The 22,121-nt window shown below is 46.6% G+C and overlaps 2 protein-coding genes across 11 annotated transcripts in view; one reads left to right on the plus strand and one right to left on the minus strand.

The window, feature by feature from the left end:
* The window catches only part of DOCK4 (dedicator of cytokinesis 4), a 410,395-nt gene extending 408,997 nt beyond the window's left edge, over window positions 1-1,398 (minus strand). For 3 of the 4 annotated variants that reach the window (XM_037888655.2, XM_043549556.1, XM_037888647.2), the window contains exon 1: window positions 1,167-1,358. In XM_037888655.2, coding sequence (XP_037744583.1) covers window positions 1,167-1,203 — 37 coding nt within the window. In that variant the 5' untranslated portion in view covers window positions 1,204-1,358. Of the gene's footprint in view, window positions 1-1,166 lie in introns of all 4 variants that reach the window. The other variant, XM_037888663.2, reaches the window with a different exon arrangement.
* A 106-nt stretch (window positions 1,399-1,504) lies between these two features.
* ZNF277 (zinc finger protein 277) overlaps window positions 1,505-22,121 on the plus strand; it is a 93,058-nt gene continuing 72,441 nt past the window's right edge. Inside the window, exons 1-2 of one of the 7 annotated variants that reach the window (XM_037888668.2) lie at window positions 1,593-1,677; window positions 21,507-21,806. In XM_037888668.2, coding sequence (XP_037744596.1) covers window positions 21,696-21,806 — 111 coding nt within the window. In that variant the 5' untranslated portion in view covers window positions 1,593-1,677; window positions 21,507-21,695. Of the gene's footprint in view, window positions 1,747-21,448; window positions 21,807-22,121 lie in introns of those variants that run through there. The other 6 variants (XM_043549585.1, XM_043549580.1, XM_043549591.1 and 3 more) reach the window with 6 other exon arrangements.

The following is a 22,121-nucleotide window of genomic DNA, read 5'->3' on the forward strand; positions in this document are numbered from 1 at the left end:
TTTTACTAAAAAAAAATAATAATAATAATACACACACACACAAACAAAAAATCCCAAACCCCACACACCATATGAAAGTAAAATAGATTTTTTTTCAACATTTATACAGTTAAGCTTTTTTTTTTAATAAAAAGTGTTATAGATACAATAGTGGGTTATTTCCCTATCAAATTGCTAGGATTTGAAAATTGTTTTATTGTTGTTAGGACTGTTTATATAGCTGGCAGAAAATCTTAGCCCTTCCAAAAAGTATCAGGGGGATCAGGCTGAATTCAATAGTTGAAAAGGAAAATAAGAGTTTTAAGTATGCAGCTAAGAGGAGGGGGCAGAGAGAAAAAGGAGGAAACGTTCCCTATTCTGTAACTGGGGCCGAAGTAAAAAAGAGATGAGAAAACCCAGATTCATCAGTCAAATATCTAACGTCCTTTGTTGTTCACCTTTCGAATAGGACGATGCTAAGCTGTCTCTCCTCCTCACAAACAGGATCCTGAACTTCAAATACTGAAACACATTTCCCTGCCTCTGTGAAATCCAGACCTTTATAAACTCCATTTCACAGCCAAACAAAACGTTAGCATAGGAAGTAAACTACTGTCCTGATTAAACACTGTACACACACACACAAACAAAAACACATACAACTGCGGACTGGTGCCTGTCTCGAAAGATGGCAGTAGCTTAAACTGAGCGTGCCCGTTAAGCAGAATACCCATTTTTAAACAATTGTGTGGTTTTCTCTCCCCCTCTCCTCCCTCCGGTGTTGAGGCTAGTGGGAAGAGGAGTCTCCCGGCGGGGCTGCTTTACTGAGATGCTATTCAATCCTCACAGACTCTTTGCAGAGGTGATCAGGCTTTACGGAGACTTATGCTTTCCAACTGTTTTTTGTTCATAACACAACCCCCCCCCCCACACACACACACACATTTTCAATCTCTGCAGCTATTCGTTGCACGGGGGGGCGGAGGGGGGAGGAAAGGGGTGTGATGACAGGAATCCATTCCCTCCCTCCCCACCTGACACATGAACCAGCAGCGTCCGCTTGCAAACTCCCCGGACAGCGGCAGAACCACAGGCATGCCCCCACCCGGGAGGTTCGGGGCGGGTTACAGTCTTATCGCCACCTGGACCAGTGCCGGCGGGGCACCAGTGCCAGCGGCCCCACTCACCCACGCCGTATTTCTCGTGCTCTGTAGGGATCCACATGCTCACAGCGTGGTTCTGTCCCTCGGCGAACAATGAGAGCAGCAGCGCCCAGCCAGCCCCTCTGCCCAGCGCCGCCGCTGCCGCTGCTCGGCGGGGCTCAGCCGCGCTGCTCGGGCTCCAGCCGAGAAGTCATTGTTGTGATTGACTCAGCCCCGCTCCCCCGCCGGCCACTCACAGCGGCCGCCCGCCTCCCCTGCCCCGCTGCTTGCCGGGAAGCGTAGTTTCCCCGCGGAGTACAGCGGCAGGGGGGCGGGGCCCAACCATAGCCCTGCCCCCTTCTAGCGCCCGCTTCCTTAGAGCCGGGAAACTGCAAGTCCTGATGAGCTCCGCGTTCTGGAGGTGGGGCCGGAGCCCTCGAGGCTCTTTCCTATTGGTTTAGGCGCCGTTCTAATGCGTGCACGTCACTCTTGGGTCCATCTGCGAACGGTGGCATGGCAGCTTCCTCAGGCGTTGGCGCTGCGGCCGAAAGAGGCGGTGAGTGTGGTGCGCTCCTGAGTGTCGGGTCCGGACCCCTTCTCCTGTTCAAGCGCCCTGTCCCTTCTAGTGAGTCTAGGTGCTTACAGGGAAAGCGTGAGTGGGACTGTAGCAGACCTTTGTTGGGGGTCCCTGGGCCAAGTTAGACCTGATCTCTGTCCCAGAGCCTCATCATCATTACTTATTAATGGTATCAGGGGGTAGCCGTGTTAGTCTGTATCTACAAAACCAACAAGGATTCCGGTTGCACCTTAAAGACTAACAGATTTATTTGGGCATAAGCTTTCGCGGGTAAAAAACACTCCTTTACCCACGAAAGCTTATGCCCAGATAAATCTGTTAGTCTTTAAGGTGCTACCAGGCTCCTTGTTGTACTTATTAATACTTCATCACAACATGTTGCAAAGGTAGGCAAGCAAAGAATATGAAAACAGCTGCAGTCTGTAGCACAACTGGCAATATGCTGTTCAGAAAGCATGCCAGAGAATGGATGCTTAACTGAAAAGTACCTGTTGTAGCATTAGAAATGGATTTTTTTTTCTGTAATGTGCATAGAAACCCTGCCAATGTTGATCTTGCTAACTATATATTTAAGAAAACACACTATGAAAGGTTGATGCCAATAGAGTGAGAAATCAGTTCGGTCAGAGCAGGCAGCTTTTAACCCATGTAGTAGAACATTCTATCTTTGTGGCTTTTAAACTTACAGGTACCATTGGCAAGCTTATCCTCCACCTATCACAGCACATATATAGCTTGCCTAAACACAAAAGCTGTATCACATTATATATACTGGTAGTTAAGGCGATGCATTCCTCTTTCCCCCCTACACAAACCCAACCCCTAGTATGGATGCACTTGTATTGGTTAAAAGGTGCATTATATCAGTATAGTTATTACTGCAAAGGAAGGGGAATAAGCTGTACTGCTATAAGGCCCCTTTATACTGGTATAACTGCATCCACACTAGGTGTTGTACCAATATAACAATTTGTGTGGGGAAAAAAACATACCCCTAACTAAAGTAGTTGTATTGTTACCAAAGCTGCATGTAGACCAGGCCTAAGAACCAGACAGCGCTCTGGTAAAAGGAGAGTTAGCCTGAAATCTCTGGTGTGGAAGAGGTCTAAAGCCACTTACCGTACTGCAGAGTAAGTTTGTTCCCACTGGGGTTCGGAGATCTAACCTAGATTTTTTTTCTGTTTATTGTAAGTTACTTTCTCGTGGTGAAGTCAAAGTACCCTAGCTCCTCCAATGAGGAGTTGTTTTGTTTTTAACAACAATGGTTTGTGTTCAGGACTTTCAGTCTTTCTTCACATCCTCTTAACAGCAGGTGCACTGCAGTTTGTCTCTCTCAAACATTCATAGGTATCTCTGAAAATGGCTGCTTCTGCCCAGTATAGAAAGCCTGAGAACTGTGACAGGACCCAATGCACCTTTGACCCCTCCTGGTCTCTTTGAGTGTATCCCTACCTCCCCTAAGGTCTCAGGCCTTCAGCCATTCCCTTTCTTGGAGTGGAATCACACAGTTCTCCCACTCTCAGATTGGGCCTAGGGCAGCAGTCACCTGCTATTCACTGTGGTTTCCTCAGAAAGTCTGATTTAGGCTCAGATCTTGCCATTCTGTTCCTTCAATCCCAGCTGACTTTTCACCACCTTTGACTCATTCCTGAAACCCTCCCCACATCCTGCCACTACTTCTCTCTCAGCATAATATCTTGCTGATTTCTTTCAAGAGAAGATTGTAAAGATGAACATAAGAACGGCCATACTGGGTCAAACCAAAGATCCATCCAGCCCAGTATCCTGTCTTCTGACAGTAGCCAATGCCAGGTGCCCTTGAGGGAATGAACAGAACAGATAATCAAGTGATCCTTTCCTTGTCGCTGATTCCCAGCTTCTGACAAACAGAGGTTAGGGACACCCATCCTGGCTAATAGCCATTGATGCACCTAGGAAGTCATCTAGTTCTTTTTTGAACCCTCTTATAGTCTTGGCCTTCTCAAAATCCCTTGGCAAAGAGGTCCAGAGGTTGACTGTGCTTTGTGTGAAGAAATACTTCCTTTTGTTTGTTTTAAACCTGCAGCCTATTAATTTCATTTGGTGACCCCTAATTCTTGTGTTATGAGGAGGAGTAAATAACACTTCCTTATTTACTTTCTTCATGCCAGTCATGATTTGATAGACCTTATTCCCCCCTTAGTTGTCTCTTTTTTCCAAGCTGAAAAGTTCTAGTTTTATTAATCTCTCCTCGTACAGAAGCTTCCATACCCCTAATAATTTTTGTAGCCCTTTTCTGAACCTTTTCCAATTCCAATATATCTTTTTTTTGAGATGGGGTGACCACATCCTGAATATTGCATGCAGATGTGGGCGTACCATGGATTTATACAGTGGCAATATGATATTTTCTGTCTTATTGTCTATCCCTTTCTTAATGATTCCCAACATTCTGTTCACATTCTGTTGACTGCCGCTGCACTTTGAGTGAATGTTTTCAGAGAACTATCCACAATGATGCCAAGATCTCTTTCTTGAGTGGTAACAGCTAATTTAGAACACATCGTTTTATATGTGTAGTTGGGATTATGGTTTCCAATGTGCAGTATGTTGGATTTATCAACATTGAATTTCATCTCCCATTTTCTTGCCCAGTCACCTAGTTTTGAGAGATCCTTTTGTAGCTCTTTGCAGTCTGCCTGGGACTTAACTATCTTGAGTAGCTTTGTATCATCTGCAAATTTTGCCATCTCCCTGTTTATCTCTTTTTCCAGATCATTTATGAATATGTTGAAAAGGACTGGGCCCAGTACAGACCCCTGGGGGACACCACTATTTACCTCTCTCCATTCTGAAAACTGACCATTTATTCCTACCCTTAGTTTCCTGTCTTTTAACCGGTTACCAATTCACGAGAGGACCTTCGTGACAGCTTGTGACATGACCTTTCCTTCCTTGCTTTTTTCTCGCTCCCTTCCCAACTCTGTCCTCCTCCATGGTCACAGATGCAAGAGTTTCCAATCTGTTCTCCTGTTCTAACCCCTCTACTTTGCCCAGTAACCCCATATGATCTCCTGATCTCCTTTGAACCCATTCTCATCCCCTCCCTTACTTTTCTCGTTAACCTCTCCTCTGACTCTTCCTCTCACAATACAAACATGCTTTAGTATCACCCATCTTTAAAGAACCCACCATTGACCCCACTTGCCTCTTCAGCTACCACTTCATCTCCCTTTCATTTCTAAACTCATTGAACATGCTGTTTATAATTGCTGTCTGGAGCTTCCATCCTGCAACATCTCCAATTTGACTTTTACCCCTTGCTCTCAACTAAGAACTCAACATGCACACTGAAGTCACTAGTGACCTCCTCTTAGCCAAATCTGAGAATCAGTCAGAGGCTGGGCACTCCAGAAGTAAGCTCTGAGGACTCGAGCATTGGAGTGTATCTATTGTTAACCTGTAAAGAGAAAGCAGGGCCTGCAGAAGCCTAGAAGCAACTGTTTGTGTTGCCAAAGGCTGGTGGATTTGGGGCATTTCCCCCCAGTAGGCACAGACAAGACTTCCTCATGCTAAGGGCAGATGGTAGCGAGGTGTCTCTCAACCCTGGGTACTCCCAAGAAGCATCACACCATGATTCCTACAAAAGACTTGACTCTACTGCCACTGCTTATCATGCTGACCAATATTGTCTCATTGTTTCCTTGTATTCCCTTGTCAGTCTACCTATATCTGTCTCTTGTCTAAAGTCTTGTATTTAGCCTCTGCCCTAAGGGGCTTACAGTCTATCTTTTTTTCTTCAGGGTTTGTGATTGTGCTAATCATGACTCTAGCATAGTGGGGTCCTGAGCCAGGATTAGGGCTCATAGGTGCTATGATAACACAAATAATAATACACTGAGATTGGTAACTGGTAACGAAACTGCCTTCTTAAAGCAAACTATTTTATATAGAACCAATTGACTTGAGAAAACAGATCTTAAAAAGAATAAACTAAACAGTCCACATGCTTGCCTTTCCTAAGGCTTACTATTCCCTGGATCCAGGGAAAGCTCCAACTCATTCAGGCTCCTCTGCAGACTGTCAACCTGTCCTCCTGACAGTTGACACCTCCCTTCTCTCCTGAGAAGGGCTTTTTATCTGTTTAATGTTCTTTTGATCTTTTCATTCCAAGCACTGGCAGAACAGCTGTGTCACTTTGTTGGAGACAGGATATAGACTGCTCAAAGCTAATAGCTTCCCACGCTTTCTTTCAAGTGTGTGCCTGAATGTTCTTATCTGGGATCACTGTTACATTCCTGCTTGTTCTTCCAGTAGCCCCCTTTTTCTTTATTCTTTTCCCACAAATCCTTTCACTCTACTTATCCCGATCTCTTACCTTCCCCGATGCCCTTTATTCTTTCCTCTCTCTCCTCCCCCAGTACTTTCCTCTTATACCCCTTTTAAAACAAAACTGCTACACTCTCTCTCCTCCCTCAGCTGTCCCACCTGGGTTCCACATCTCCTCTCTATTCCCTCCCTTCACACACACTTTCTGCCACTCCATGTTCCCGCTTTGCTCTTCCTCCCTCACCTCCTCCTCCCCATCCCCCCCACACACACATCTTCTGCCACTTCCAGTTCCTATGCATCTCCCCACCATGGGCGGTGCATGACTCCTGCATTTGGGGAGGTTGGGTGAAAGTGCCAGAAGCTCCCTAGAAGTGATGGGAGGGCTCAGGTGCAGGCAGAGCAGGACTTGGGGGACAGATGGGTAATAGGGGTTAGTGGCACAGAATGTGGTGGGTTGGGTGGGACAGAAACATCTATGCACTGGTCAGGGTGAGTGGGGACAGCCTGGGGAGGGGGATTGGATGGTCAGTGGCTGAAATTAGGGGAAACTGGTATAGGTTTCTCCTCTTCTCTTTAGAAACCTCTAGCCCCCACTCCTGGGCTACACCCCATAGGCCCACTCTGACAACCTCTTCCTTTTCCCAGCAACCATCATGCCTTTCTGGCTGACCGTCTCACCTCACTTTCCCCAAGTCTCCCAACCCCTGTCAGCTTGGATCCTTCCAACCTGCTGCAGAGGGGTGCAAGGATGGCTCCTTCCTCTCCCAGTGTGCACAATGTGTGTGGGAGTAAGAAATAGTGACTTTTTTTCTCACTGGTGAGAAATTCACTCAGGGAGCTGCATAAAACATTGCAGCTATTCTGATGGGTCTTTGCCTTGTGCAAACAACTGTCACTTTTTTGTGAGGTCAGTAGAACTTTGATGAATAACATCTGATGGAAGATGGAACATCCAGAGGACCCAAGCCCATTGCCCTGTGCGTTTGAATGCTGATGGATTTTAAATTGCTGTACCCAAAGCACCCCAAATGCCCTGTTAAGGTCCTGTGACATCATAATTTACCCAGACTCCTGGTGAACACCCCAAATGTTCCTAGTTGTTTAAACATCATTACTGATGCCATGTGGGATCCTTAATAGAGCTCTGCGCGGGACTATTTTTTTTATCCCACTCTTGTCCTACCCCACAATATTCACTCCCACCCGCTCCTGCATTGTTTCTTGCAATATTATCCCGCTCCCACCAGCAAAAACCTGAGATCCCCGCAAATCCCACAAGAGAGCCAGATTGCCCCATGCTACTAAAAAAAAAAAAAAATAGGTTGGTTTATTTATTTTTATATATATTTTATATATAATAAAAAAATGTAATTCAAACACAATTTTACCACTAAAAGAATAAAACAAATCTTGCTTAAGCCATGTGAAAAAAAACCTTTAATTCCTGTTATAATAGACATTAAATCTCTTTCTATCCCTCGCTTAAATTTTAAGTATTAAAACCTTTGCTGAAATTCTTTTTTTTAAATAATGTAAAGCAAGTTTTTCTATTTGTGACAGACTGATGGAAGATTTCGTGTTTTTTTTCCCACAAATTACAGCCTGTTTTATTCCCCCACCCAATCCCACCCTCAACAAAGTACATTTATCTGCTCCAGCTATGGCATTTACGGCAGCAGGTCCCGCACAACCCACAGGATCCCAGTCTCACTGCAGAGCTCTAATCTTAAGGATCCAAAATGCTATTGACTCCCTGGGAACTTCTCTTATTTCTGTGCCTACATCTCCTTCAGTCTGAAACATTTCCAAACTTGTACCTTTCTCAGCCTCCTTCCTGAGAAGGGAGACAGACCAGTGCCTTCCTACCTATAGCCTCTGTCAGAACCTTTCAGGACACTGGTTTGGTACAAGTGGTATATGTTAACAATTATAACCAGCAACATTTAGTGATCGCTGCTGAAATAGGTTTACTAATTAATAATATACAGCCTACTGTATTTAAGTTAAAGTAATATAATTACAGAAATGGACCTTTAAAAATATTGCACTTTCTTTATATTAAACTAGTTCATATATTTTTTAAAATTATTTATAGGAATCTAGTAAAGTTTTCTTACGTTATTACCTGCTGAACACACTGACCTTTATAGAGGACTGAAAGCAGGTTTAATAGAGTGGAAACTGATTGGTTTAACAAATCCCTTTTCTATGTGGAGTTGTGTCAAAATACCAGCATCATCCTCTTAAATAAATGTTTGTTACAGTAACAGAATTTTAGTGCAACAAGGCTAGTTTACATTCTTCCACAATGTGTTTTTTGTAAACTGAATGAGTGACAGGAGAACATAATGAGACTAAATATTTCAATAGAATATGTAATGGATTATTTTACTTTGTGAAACAAGTCTGTATTGTCTATGATCCCACCATAATTCTACAGATAATTGTATAACATGAATGTGTGTTGTATCTGCTCTGATGACATGCCTGTATAAAACAATGGGGGATCTCCTCACGCCTTAGCATGTATGCATAACTCCCATTAACGTTAGACTGGTCTCAATTGGCTTTTTCACAGAACATAACAAACAGTTTGAAAACTCTGGGAATTTAAAGTATAACCGTAGCTTAAAAAATAAACTGTAAGTCAACTATCCTTCTAAATATAATATCTTAAATATCTATTAATGGACATGCAATTTACACTTAATTTCAGCAATCTGGGACATTCTTATTTACTTATTAGCAATTCAGTTGCTTCAGGTCTTCACTTCACTTCTGTTACCTACCATACAGTAGTTCCTGAACAACAAGGATGGTAGGGTTGCCAGGTGTCAGGTTTTTGACCAGAACACCTGGTCGAAAAGGGAGCCTGGCGACTCCGGTCAACACTGCTGACCAGGTCGCTAAAGGTCCAGTTGGCGGCACAGCAGGGCTGGCAGGCTCCCTGTCCGGCTTCACACGGCTCCCAGGAAGCAGCCGGCATGTCTGACTCCTACGTGAAGGGGCGGTCAGGGAGGCTCCGCAAGCTGCCCCCACCCACAGGCGCAACTCCAGGAACCGCGGCCAATGGGAGCTGTGGGGGTAGCACCTGTGGGCGGGGGGGCAGCAGGTAGAGCCCCCTGGCTGTGCCTCTGCCTAGGCGATGGAGGGACATGTTGCCATTTCCCAGGCGCCACTTGAGATCAGCACTGCCCGGCGCCCACACCCTGAACCTCCTCCTGCACCTCAACCCCCGCCCCATTTCGGAAACCCCCTCCCACACCCAAACTCACTCCCGGAGCCTGCACCTAACTCACACCCCTGCCCCAGCCCCCTCCTGCACTCCAAATCATTCATCTCTGGCCCCACCCCAGAGCGCGCACCCCCAGCCAGAGCCCTCAGCTCCTCCCGCACTCCTGCCCTGAGCCCCTTCCTGCACTCTGACCCCCTCATCCCCAGCCCAGAGTCCCCCCTGTACCCCAAAACCCTCAGTCCCGGCCCCATCCCAGAGTCCGCATCCCCAGCCAGAGCTCTCATCCCTTCCTGCACCCCAACCCCCTGCCCATGCCTGGTGAAAATGAGCGAGGGTGTGAGAGAGCGAGCAATGGAGGAAGGGGAGATGGAGTGAGCAGGGATGGGCTCTCAGGGGCAAGGCAGAGCAGGTTGGGGCCTCTGGGAAGGGGTGGGGCAGGGCAAGAGTGTTCGGTTTTCTGCAGTTAAATAGTTGGCAACTCTAAAGGAGAGAGAATCTGTCATGGATATTTTTCAAATTACAGGCTGCTGATTCATGTGTGATTTTAACTGCACTAACGGAATCAATAATAGCTAACAATATGTATTCTTTCTAACTTTTAGTAGAATTCTCTCTCATTACTTGCATAAATGGACAGGCCTAAAGTTGTTAGTTATCCAAAAAAACTCTACTTTTTAAAAAGTAATTATTTTTAAAATCTAGAAAATATTTTTGGGGGAGGAATCTTATTAAAGATTTTGTGTGTGTGTTTTTACATGTAATATAGGAGCTTTTTTATGTTAGTTGGACTCCACAAAACATACTTTCAACCTTACTCCATACTTAATGGGTTGTTTTGTTTGGGAATTTCCCAGTTTTTTGAGTGAACATCAAAAACGTAAATTTGGCTAGGATCTAAGGGACCCAAAAATTATATAGTGTATAGCTGATATATTGTGAGATCTATTAAAAATAAGCTTTTCTCCTTCTGCAAGTCTATATGATGTGGAAGTGAGAGGGAAGTTATACCTGAGTGGGACTGGTGTACAGTGGGGAGAGAGAGGACGAGGACTTTTGTCCACATGGAAAACATTAAATGCTTAAAACCTTAGATCTGGGAAGATTAAAATACTTCATTCTACTACTTTAAGGCAGGCATGCCTCTGTTGGGAGCTGGTCCTGTACTTCTGCACAGTATCCTTTTGAAGTCAGTGGGGCTCATGTGTGAATAAGGGTCCATGTTTATGGGGTGTGTTTTTGTTTTGTTTCGGGGGAGGGAAGGATTGGCACCTCAACCAATAATATATTCGTTCATTATAACCAATTGAGAATGAAATTTATACTATCCCCGGTAACAATGATTACAGTTATAATAGTTTGAATCAGTCAATAGTTTGGGTAGTAATACTATGCTACATAATTTGTAATAACAAAAGCTCTGGTTATTCTGCACAGTAACACAAAGCATCAGTTCTTGAAATGTACAAAACTTCTAAAAGATTTTGTCTGCAATAACAGTAGGAGCATAGACTTATACAAAGTGTTACATAAGAATGCAAAGCCTTCTTCCAGTAATGCATTCCACCAGTTATGCGATACTGTATCATGCAGGGAACCTTTCCTGACCCAGCTTGTGATCACTTTATGCCCTGAAGTATAAAGAAAAACACGTGTACTGTAGAATTGCAACAGTCCTCACCCCTGTTAATTCATATACAAAATAAAAGCGATCTCTCACCACATTTTATCAAAGATTTAATAGGAGAGGGCTATAATGAGGTCTCACATTAATACTTCATTGCTGTTACAAAATGTGATACAGTTATGAAAGCTAAAGTATACTTGTGAAGTAAATGAATGAACTACACTCTGTATTATGCTTGGGTATTTTTGATTGGCTTTGTTCACTAGAATGGGCTCCAGCTCATTAGTATGAAACAGTGATGCTCATCTTTAAATGTTAGAGCTAGAGGAGGTACAGTAGTTGGAGATCATGTCTGATCACGGATACTGGAGTGTAGTTTCCTAATCTATAATTCTTCTTCGAGTGCTTGTGTAACCCACACACCACCTGGGTGTGGTATTCTGTCCCATCTAGTGGCACTGAGACCACTTAAAGAGAGAGATAAAATTAGTCTGCTCTACAGCCTTAGCTAACAGCCAGCTGGCTTTTAGCTAATGCAGTAGAGGCTTATGCACTAAGCTCCAAAGATCCCTGGTTCGATCCCACCTGCTGACGACCGGGGTCTTTCGGCATTACACTTGCATATGTCGATTCCATTCTAGGTATGCACACGCCCACATGTGTGGTCATCGGAGATTTTTGCCTTAGTGGTACTCGTAGGATTGGCTGTGGCACCCTCTGGAGTGCCGCACTCATGCCACGGTATATCATGCCAGCAGCCCTATGCCCTCTCAGTTTCTTCTTATCGCCCGTGGTGGTTAGTTGGAGTGCCTTCCTTGTGTAGGTAAGAGCTAGTGGTTTTTTCTCTGTGAACTTCATGCCTTAGGGCCTTTGTACATAGTTTGGTTACAGTAGTGGTTAAGTAGTTGTTAAATGTTTGTTAGTTAGGGTCCCAGCGTGGACTTTGCCCCAGGTAGGGCATGCCCCAGTCTCCTGGGTTTAAGCCCTGTTCTGACTGCAACAGGCTATGGTGTGAGTGACCCCCATAGCAGCTGTCTTAAGTGCTTGGGGGAGTCGCACGTTAAGGATCAGTGCTGGATTTGTAAGACCGTTCGGCCCCGCACCAAGAAGGAGAGGGATATCCGCCTCAGGGTCTCCTAATGGAGTCTGCCCTCTGCCCGGCTTCTGGCCGTCCAGGCAGTTCGCGCCGAGTGCTTCGGCCTATGTGCGCAGTGCGCCGTTAGCACCCGGCTCCTCCTGGCACTGTTTGACATCGTCGGTGCTGAAGAAGAAAGCTAAGAAGCGCTCCCCAGCACCAAGCAAGAAGGCCTAAGGGTCGTCGACCAAAGGACCCAGGCCTGGCCACCAGGTTACTCCAGAGCCAAGTGATCGTGCCTTCCTAGTTGGGGCTCCCAGCCCCCTTTAAAGGTCTGCCACCGACTCCTGGGAGCGGTATGGGACCCACACCCCTGCCTGCACCATCATCCTTCCAGGCTCCCCAGGTGCCGAGAGAACACAGTTCTCCTCCAGCTCCATTGATGACTCTGGTGCTGCAGGACTCAGCTATGGCTCCCCAAGAGGAAAAGCCAGCCACTAAGACCCCTCAAGGGGCAGGGGAACACTGCCAGTCGCTGGACAGGAAGCGACTATCCTCTCCGCTGCATTGAGGGTCCCAGCACAAGTCTAAGATGTGTCATCAGTCACCCAGACCGCATCAAGATTCCCTCGGCATTACTCACCGGTACGGGGTTGGCGCTCCCCATACTACTCCTGGCACAGCTCATCCTCTCATCAGTCATCCTCCAGACGTCGGTCCCGACTGCCTGCTCAGTGGGAGCATTCCCCATCTTGGCACCGGTCTCCCTGGTACTGACAACAGTTTCCCCAGTCTGGTCAGTGGTCGTCAGTAGCCATGAGCAGCGAACAGACAGTCATCAACAGCCCCTCCCTGGTTGCCGGAAGGTAATTCCTCCAGCACGGAGGGCCAGTTGAGACCACCACCCATGTCCCATCGGCAAGATTGGGTGCCAGAACCTGCACTGTTGTCTGCGGCACCGCAGTGGCAGCACAGCCAGTGGCCAGCACAGTGGCCTTATTGGAGCACATGGCGCATACCAGTCAGGACGATGCCCCCTTTTCAGCGCGCCTCGGTTGCTATATCGGAGCATCGACCAGTGGCACTGGGCTCGATTCCACGGGCCTGTTCGGAGACCAGAGTGGAGGAGCTTGGGCCCACCCTGAAGCCTCCATCTCCGGTGGCAGTTGATGCCCCGGGACCTCCCCCAGCAGTCCAATCTTCCTCCTCTACCCCAGAAGAAGAGATCGCGGGACCTTCGAGGGCTAGCCCCCTGGATGACTTCAGGGAGCATCAAGCCTTACTTCGGCGGGTGGCCGAGAACTTGGGGCTGGAGGTGCAGGAGACGGCGGAGAAAGAGGACACCCTTTTCAATGTCCTCTCAGCCTCTACGCCCACCCAGGTCGCCCTGCCTGTGCATGAAGAGGTTCTCAAGATAGCCAAGGCCCAGTGGCAAACCCCCTCCTCCATTCCTCCCACCTCAAAACAAACCTAGAAAAAGTATTTCATTCTGGCCAAGGTATACCCACCCACTCCCTGCTCACAGGAGCCTGCAGCCAACGAGAAGGACAGAGTCACACCTCCTCAACTCCCAAGAAGAGAGGCCAAAAGTCTCGATCTATTTGGGAGAAAGATTTATTCTTCCACCAGCTGACAATTTTGGGTGGCGAACTCTCAGGCCCTGTTGGGCAGATATAACTTTAACCTCTGGGATGGTCTGAAAAAATTCCAGGAGTCCCTCCTGCAGGGTCTAGCTCAAGAGTTCAGCACCTTGTTGGAGGAGGGTACTGCAGCGGACAGATGATCTCTGCAGATGGCCTGGGACGCAGCAAACTTGACGGCTCAGGTGGTCGCATCAGCAGTTGTGTTGCCGTGCAGCGCCTGGCTCCAAACGACGGGCCTCTCCCTAGAGATGCAGACATCCATTCAAGACCTCCCTTTCAACAGGGTTGGTCTTTTCTCTGAGCAGACGGATGCCATGCTGCACGGGTTGAAGGACACTAGAGCCACCTTACGCTCATTGGGCATGCACACGCCATAGTCGGCTAGAAAGCCCTTCCGGCCGCCCCTGCCACCAAGACCTTGGCAACCTCCCAGAGCACTGCAAGAAGAAGGGATGTGAGTTTTATGGACGCCCTTCTTCCTCCCACTCACTTGCACAACCTGGGTCCGCAAAACATCTAAGGAGCCAAAAGCGCTCATTTTGAGGGTGTGCCCGAGAGTGACGCCCCAGTCAGCCACCCAGATCCTTCCTGCCTTTTCCTCAACCACCTCTCTCCCTACTGCTCAGTCTGGTTGCAGGTTACATCAGACCGCTGGGTCCTGGATGTAATAGCTTGGGGCTGTTCCCTGCAATTCTTGGCTGCCCCTTCCTCCCACCCCACTCCCATTTCCTCATCCCTCTTCAGGGACCCTTCTCACGAGCAACTCCTTGTTCAGGAGGTCGAAAAGTTCCTGGGCTTGGGGGCTGTGGAGGAGTTTCCTCAGGACATGGAAAGAAGAGGATTCTGCTTCCACTACTTCCTAATCCCAAAGGCCAAAGGGGACATAAGACCCATCCTGGACCTGCGTTGCCTCAACAGGTGTCTCAAGAAGTTGAAGTTTTGCATAGTCTCTCTGGCCTCCATCATCCCTTCCCTGGATCTGGGAGAGTGGTATGCCGCTCTCGACTCAAAGGATGCTTACTTTCACATCTCCATATTCCTGGTACTCAGGCGTTTTCTACTTTTCATAGTGGCTGGGCACCATTTCCAGTGCATGGCATTGCCCTTTGGCCTGTCCTTGGTTCCCAGGGTGTTTATGGACTGCGTGGCAGTGATGGCGGCTTACCTGAGATGTTGAGGGGTCCAGATCTTCCTGTATCTCAATGACAGGCTCATCAAGTGCATGTCCACAGGGCAGATGTAAAGGAGCTTCGATCTGGTGGGTTCCACCAGCAGCAACCTGGTCCTGCTAATACAAAAAAGTCCACGTTAATGCCAGTCCAACACGTAGAGTTTATCTGAGTGGTTCCTTGCAGGCCAGGGCCTTCTTTCCAAAAACGCATTCTCGGGCCGTGTCGGACCTGATCTCCCCCATAAATAGCCACCCGCTCACCATGGCCCACACGTGCCTTCAGCTGATGGGCCGCATGCACGTACATGGTCAGCCATGCTTGACTTCATCTGCGACCTCTGCAAATGTGTCTGGTCTCGGACTATGTCCCCCAGCAGGCACACCCCGGACCAAATGGTCATGGTGCCGAGCCATGTCCTCTCGTCCCTGGACTGATGGCTGGATTCCAAGTCGGTGCTGCAAATAGTTCCCTTCATGACCCCATCCCTGTCACTTACCCTGGTCTTGGATGCATTGGATCTGGGCTGGGGAGCCCATCTGGGTGAGCTCAGCACTCGGGGCCAGTGGTTTCAACATGACTTAGCCCTTCATATCAACGTCAGGGAGCTCAGAGCGGTTCGTCTGGCCTGCCAGGTGTTTTTGCCTACCTGGAAGGCAAGGTGGTGCAGGTCCTGATGGACAGTACTGCTGCGATATATTCTATCAACAAGCAGGGCAGTGCCAGGTTTTTGGCCCTTTGTCAGGAGGTGCTCAGCCTCTGGGACTTTCGTGTGCAGCATGCCATTCATCTGGTAGCCACCCACCTGGCTGGAACCAAGAATGTCCTGGCAGGTCACCTCAGCAGGACCTTCTCATGTTGCCCCAAATGGTCGCTCCATCCAGAGGTTGTCAGTTTAATCCCCCACAGGTGGGGGACTCCGCAGATGGACCTGTTCATGTCCAAACAGAACAGAAAGTGCCTCATGTTCTGTTCTCTGCAGGGAAGGGATCCCTGCCAGATGCCTTCTTGATTTAGTAGTTGGGAGCGCTGATGTACACCTTCCCACCGATGCCTTTAATCCACAGGGTCCTGCTAAAGGTGAAGCAAGACAAGGCGAACGTCATCCTCATAGCCCCAGCATGGCCTCACCAACGCTGGTTTAGCATGCTGTTGAGTCTTTCAGCAGCTATCCCGCTGCAGCTGCCTCTTCGGCCGGATCTGCTGTCTCAGAACCACAGCAATCTGTTGCATCCAAACCCGGCAACGGTGCACCTGACAGCTTGGCTACTGCATGGCTAGGTACTGACAAATGGGAGTGCCCCACTGGTGTCCACTGGGTCCTGCTGGGCAGCAGGAAACCCTCCACCAGGGCTATCTACGTGGCGAAGTAGAAGCGGTTCTCGTGTTGGGCCTCAGATCGACACATTCATGCTGAAGAAGCCCCACTGCAGGACATTGACTATTTGCTGCACCTTAAGCACCAGTGCCTGTTGCTATCTTCAGCCAGGGTACACCTGGTGGCAATGTTCTCTCTATTTTTTTCATCCATGTGCAGAATAAATGTTATGTGCACCGAGGTAATGCGCAGATGTGCGCCACCAGTAGAAACAAAAAACCTAGATGTAATGTATATTTTTTTTAAAAAGTTACCAATAGGGATAATTACTCCAGCCAGGCCAGGTTAGGCATTTTAGAACTCACACTTAAATTTAATTCTTTGAGTAGTAAGAGAGAAATAAAAATTATGAAATGCATAGACAAGTCAAAACACTAAAATAACTTTGAAAGAATAAAATTACAGAGAATATATATGCATTGCAGGAAGTACCAAGAAGTAACAACAAACAAAAATAACACAAGTATGTGTTGGGAGGTGAGTGTGAAAGACTGTGTGTGTGTGTGTGTATAGACACAGACTCTGTGAGTGTGAGTTGGGGAAGTCTGGATATGAGCGGCTCTGCTAATCAACTGTGCGGCACTTCAGTCACTCCTGGGCAGCCACCCAAGCACACAGCTTAGAGGGACCGCAGCCTGGCGGCCATTTCGGTGTTCCACCCTCCATTTCAAGGCAGGTCGGTCTTTGCCCATTCCATGATGGTGCAGTTCCTGAAAGGTCTGGAGCGACGTTACCCGCATGTCTGGGACCCGGTTCCCCTGTGGGATCTGAATCTTGTGCTGTCCAGGCTCATGGGTCCCCCCTTTGAGCCCTTGGCTTCCTGCTCCCTCCTGCTTCTTTCCTGGAAGATCTCCTTCTTGGTCGCTATAACTTTGGCCCATAGGGTGTCTGAGATCAGGGCGCTCATGTCGGGGCCGCCTTATACGTGGTCCAGCTGCGTCCACACCTGGGTTTTCTGCTGAAGGTCATTTCCCAGTTTCATACTTGTCAAGACACATACTTTCCAGTCTTTTGTCCAAAGCCCCATGCAACGGATGAAGAATGCAGGGTACATATCCTGGATGTCAGACAGGTGCTGGCCTTCTGCATAGATAGAACAAAGCCGTTCCGTAAGTCAGCACAGTTGTTCGTTGCTGTCACAGACAGGATGAAGGGTTGTCCAGTGTCTGCCCAGAGAATCTCGTCTTGGATCAGGGCCTGCATCTGCTACTGCTATGAGCTGGCAAAGGTGCCCCCACTGGCAATTGTGACTGCTCACTCGACTAGGTGTCATCGGCGGCCTTCCTGGTGTAGGTGCCGATCCAAGAAGTCTGTCAGGCTGCCACCTGGTCGTCCATCCACACGTTTGCATCTCATTATGTGCTTACCCAGCAAGCTCAGTATGATGCTGCCTTTGGTAGGGCAATGCTGCAAGGCTGTGAACTCTGAGCCCATCTCCAGGTATACTGCTTGTGAGACACCTAGAATGGAATCAACATGAGCAAGCACTCAAAGAAGAAAAAACAGTTACCTACCTTTTTGTAACTCTTGTTCTTCGAGATGTGTTGCTCATGTCCATTCCATTACCTGCCCTCCTGCCCCTTTGTTGGAGTTGTCAGCAAGAAGGAACTGAGGGCATAGGGCCAGCGGCACCTGATATACTAAGGCGTGAGCGTTGCACTTTAGAGGGCGCCACAGCTGACCATACGGGTACCACTAAGGCTAAAATCTCTGACCATTGTGCACGTGGGTGCTTGCACACGTAAAATGGAAAGGACATGAGCAACACATCTCGAAGAACAAGCGTTACAAAAAGGTAGGTAACCATTTTTTCCCATGATCACCATTACCTTCACATTTGGCACCCTCTCATCTTTTGATATAGTAGTTCCTATTTGTAAAATATTAACAGTACATGGTTTTGTTAGTGGCTGAGAGACCCCAAAACTCTCAGATGGTTGCCATCTGTTTTTGTGATGTACTGCAACTGAATTTCTTGAGCTGTTTTGTTACCTCGCTTTTATTTTCTTTTTGATAACTCAGTGTGGTGTGTTTCATCTTCCTTACCTAAACCGTCACTTCCACAGGAATATTTTCCCCCCCGTATTTCTTTTAATCTTTCCAAGATTTCTTTGCTTTTGCAAATTACAATAGGTGATACTTGGCTTTGTTTCCAAAAATGAATTTTAAAAGTACACTGTGCAGAATAAACCTGTGTCGTCTCCTTGCCCACATGGCTCATTCGTAGTTTGAAGCTAGCATAGATCCTGTTTAATTCAAAGAATCTTTGAATACAGGTGATACTCATATATTTGTGTGCTATTATGTTTTCTTCTTACTAATCTTGCCTTTGTTTAGAAGTGGTAATTCTGGAGAGTCAGCCCATTATTTCAAAAAGATGCAATAGTACTTTCCACTTAATTAAGAAACAAGATTGTAGCAATTTAATGTGTTCCATTTCATTCTTAAATTAGCTCCCTTGGTAAACTACCATAAAATTTAAGAAGTAAAAGAAGCTTTATCAGAATCATTGACACTATACTAATTAGCATGTATATTTAATCAGAACATAGCACAGTGTATAGGATTAATTAGGCTCCATAAATTTCCCCTCTATCAGGGTGAAGCTTACAAATCTAGGATCTCATAGAAATGTGAGGCTGGAAGGGACCTTGACAGGTCATCTAGTTCAGCCCTCTGTACTAAGGCAGGACCAAGTATATTTAGACCATCCCTGAGAGGTGGTTGTCCAACCAATTCTTAAAAATCTCCCATGACAGGGATTCCACAACCCCCTTGGAAGCCTACTCTAGACTGCTTAACTACCCTTATAGTTAGAAGGTTTTTCCTAATATCTAACCTAAATCTCCCTTGCTACAGATGAAGCCCATTCTCGGCCTACCTTCAGTGGATATAGAGAATAATTGATCACCCTCCTCTTTATAACAGCTTTTAACATACGTGAAGATTGTAATCAGGTCCGCCCTCAGTGTTCTTTTCTCAAGACTACACATGCTCGGTTTTTTTAAGTTTTCCTTGTAGCTCAGGTTTTCTAAGACTTTTTTTATTACTTTTGTTGCTGTCCTCTGGAATCTCTCCAGTTTGTCCACATCTTTCCTGAAGTGTGGCATGCAGAACTGGACACAGTATTCCAGCTGAGGACTCACCAGTGCCTAGTAGAGCAGGAAGGTTACTTTCTGGGTATTACATACAACACTTATGTTAACACATCGCAGAATATTACCCTTTTTTTCAAATGTATACCATTGTTGACTCTTATTCAGTTAGTCATCCTCTATAACCCCCAGATCCTTTTCTCTGGTACTACTGCCTAGCCAGTTATTCCCAATTTTGTAGTTGTGTATTTGATTTTTTTTTTTTTTCCTTCCTAAGTGGAGTATTTGCACTTGTCTTTACTGAATGTCACCTTATTGATTTCAGACAAATGGGAGAATTCATCAAAGTTCTTTTGAATTTGAATCCTGTCATCTAAAGTGCTTGCAAACCCTTCAGTTTGGAGTCATCTGAACATTTTATAAGCATACTCTCTGCTCCATTATCCAAGTCATTAATGAAAATATTGAATAGTACTGGATCAAGGACTGAACCCTGCAGTACCCCACTAGATATGCCATCCTAGTTTGATAGCAAACATTGATAACTACTCTGAGTACAGTCCTTCAGCCAGTTGTGCACCCACCTTATAGTAATTTCATCTAGACCACATCTCTCTTTTTTGCTTATCAGAATGTCATGTCACAAGCCTTAATAAAATCAAGATGTCACATCTGCAGCTCCTTCCTTCCCTCTCTCCCTCCCTTTTCTCCCCCCCCCCGGCCAGTAATCCTGTGAAAAAAGGAAATTAGGTTGGTTTAGCATGATTTGTTCTTGACAAATCTATCTCAGCTGTTATTTATTACCCTATTATCCTCTGGCTGCTTACAGACTGATTGTTTAATAATTTATTCCACTATTTTTCCAGGTATCAAAGTTAGGCTGACTGGTCTATAATTCACCGGGTTATTTTTGTTCCCCTGTTTAAAGATAGGTACAATGTCTGCTCTTCGCCAGTCCTCTAGGACCTTACCTGTCTTCCATGAGTTCTCAAAGATAACTACTAATGGTTTACAGATTGCTTCAGCTGGTTCCTTCAGTACCCTAGAGTTCATTTCCTCAGGCCCTGCAAACTTGAATACATCTAACTTATCTAAATATTCTTTAACGTGTTCTTTCCCTATTTTGTCTTGTTCCTTTTTCTTGTTGTTAATATTAATTTTGTTAATCATCTGGTCACCATTAACTTGATTAGTGAAGACTGAAGCAAAATAATACTCCTGGGGGAATTCTGCACCAAAAAAATAAAAATTCTGCAAAATTCTGCATGTTTTATTTGTCAAAATAACATTATATAATCACACCAGTGTCAATTATTTCGTTAATTTATTTCAAAATACCTGTCAGCAACTATGTCTGTAACAATACAGACACAAAAATATGCCCTCAGGAGTAGAGAGTTAAAGAAACCCCTGTTTCTCTGCCCCCTCCTGCTCAGAGCCCAGCGGGAGGGCAGGACAGATACCTACACCCTAGCCCCCAGAGCCCAGCTGTGGGCCTCCCTGGCCAGACACTCTTCCCCCAGAGCCCAGCCACAGGGACTCCCCCAGTCCAGAAACCCACATCCAGTGGTGAGCTGGAGCCGGTTCGCACCGGTTCATGCGAACCAGTTGTTAAATTTTGCAGCCGGTTTAGAACCGGTTGTTAAAGGGGTTTGGCAAACTCCAGCCCACAGGCCACATGTGGCTCGCAGGACCGTCCTGTCCGTCCCGCCTGAGCTGTCTGCTGGAGAGGCTCCCCTGAGAATTTCTACTCACCCTGCGGTCCTTCGGCGGCGGGTCCTTCACTCACTCTGGGTCTTCGGCAGCAGGCCCTTCAGTGCCGCTGAAGACCCGGAGCGACTAAAGGACGTGCCGCTGAAGTGCCACCAAAGACCCGGAGCGACTGAAGGAACCGGTTCTTCAGCTTCTGGCAGCTCATCACTGCCCACATCCCTTAATCCCCAGAGCCCAGGGATCCAGAGGGAGAAGCAGCCTGCACACCATCTCCTTCCTTCAGGGTGTGCAGGGTGATGGGCAGTTTCAGTCCCTTAGGGTGGCTGCTGTTTTTTTTTTTTGTTTTTTTTGTCTGGTAGTAATGGCTCCTAATGGAGGCAGCAAAGCTGGTTCCTTCTCCTTGTCTCCAGAAACTTCTACAAGCACCCAAGGAGGAAAGTTATACCGTGTGATCAGTCAGCTCTTTGCAGACTATACTAGCTGACATAAAGTCCCTCTCTTCCTAGCAGGCCTGTACAGTAGGTGCAGGGCTGGACCTGACCGCTCTGTTTCCGCTCTACAACAGACTCCAATACAGTGTATGTGCTGGGGATGGTCTAGAAGAGGGAAGGGATGGATCCTCAGAATTCTGCATCTTCGTGACAGTTTATAACCTGCACCAAAGGCAGACACGCTCCCTGGAGCCCCAAATAGTGGAAGCACAATCCATCTTACTTTTTGGCCACCACACAAGGACAATGGCTATGAAACCAGCATGAGGAGTAATCAAGGTTGCTGTCATTTTGGCACACTGCTATCATTTGCCTTGACTGGGATGCCAATACAGGATTATATATGCTATAAAGCAGTAGTGCATCAATATGTGGTACGTCTTTGTTTCACCAAAGTATATAAGTAAGCCACAGAAAATGTTTTTTGAGTTTTTAGCTTAATCTTGTTTTGTCTGTGATGAAAATGTACAACCTGGTGTGCTGTCTGTGAATGATTTTCATGGTAGTCTGAAAGTGTTTTTTTGTATTATTACTAATGTTTAATGTTCAGGAGTCTCAACCTCCATTTATTTATACCACAAAATATTGCTTGGAAAATCTCCACAATTTTTATCACTAAATGTTAACACGATATACCTGCTGTTTCCTGAAGAAGTCAAGCTAAATTGTTTTAGCATTCCAGTCCATGA

The sequence above is a fragment of the Chelonia mydas genome, chromosome 1, assembly GCF_015237465.2.
Source record: "Chelonia mydas isolate rCheMyd1 chromosome 1, rCheMyd1.pri.v2, whole genome shotgun sequence".
Classification (NCBI taxonomy): domain Eukaryota; kingdom Metazoa; phylum Chordata; order Testudines; family Cheloniidae; genus Chelonia; species Chelonia mydas.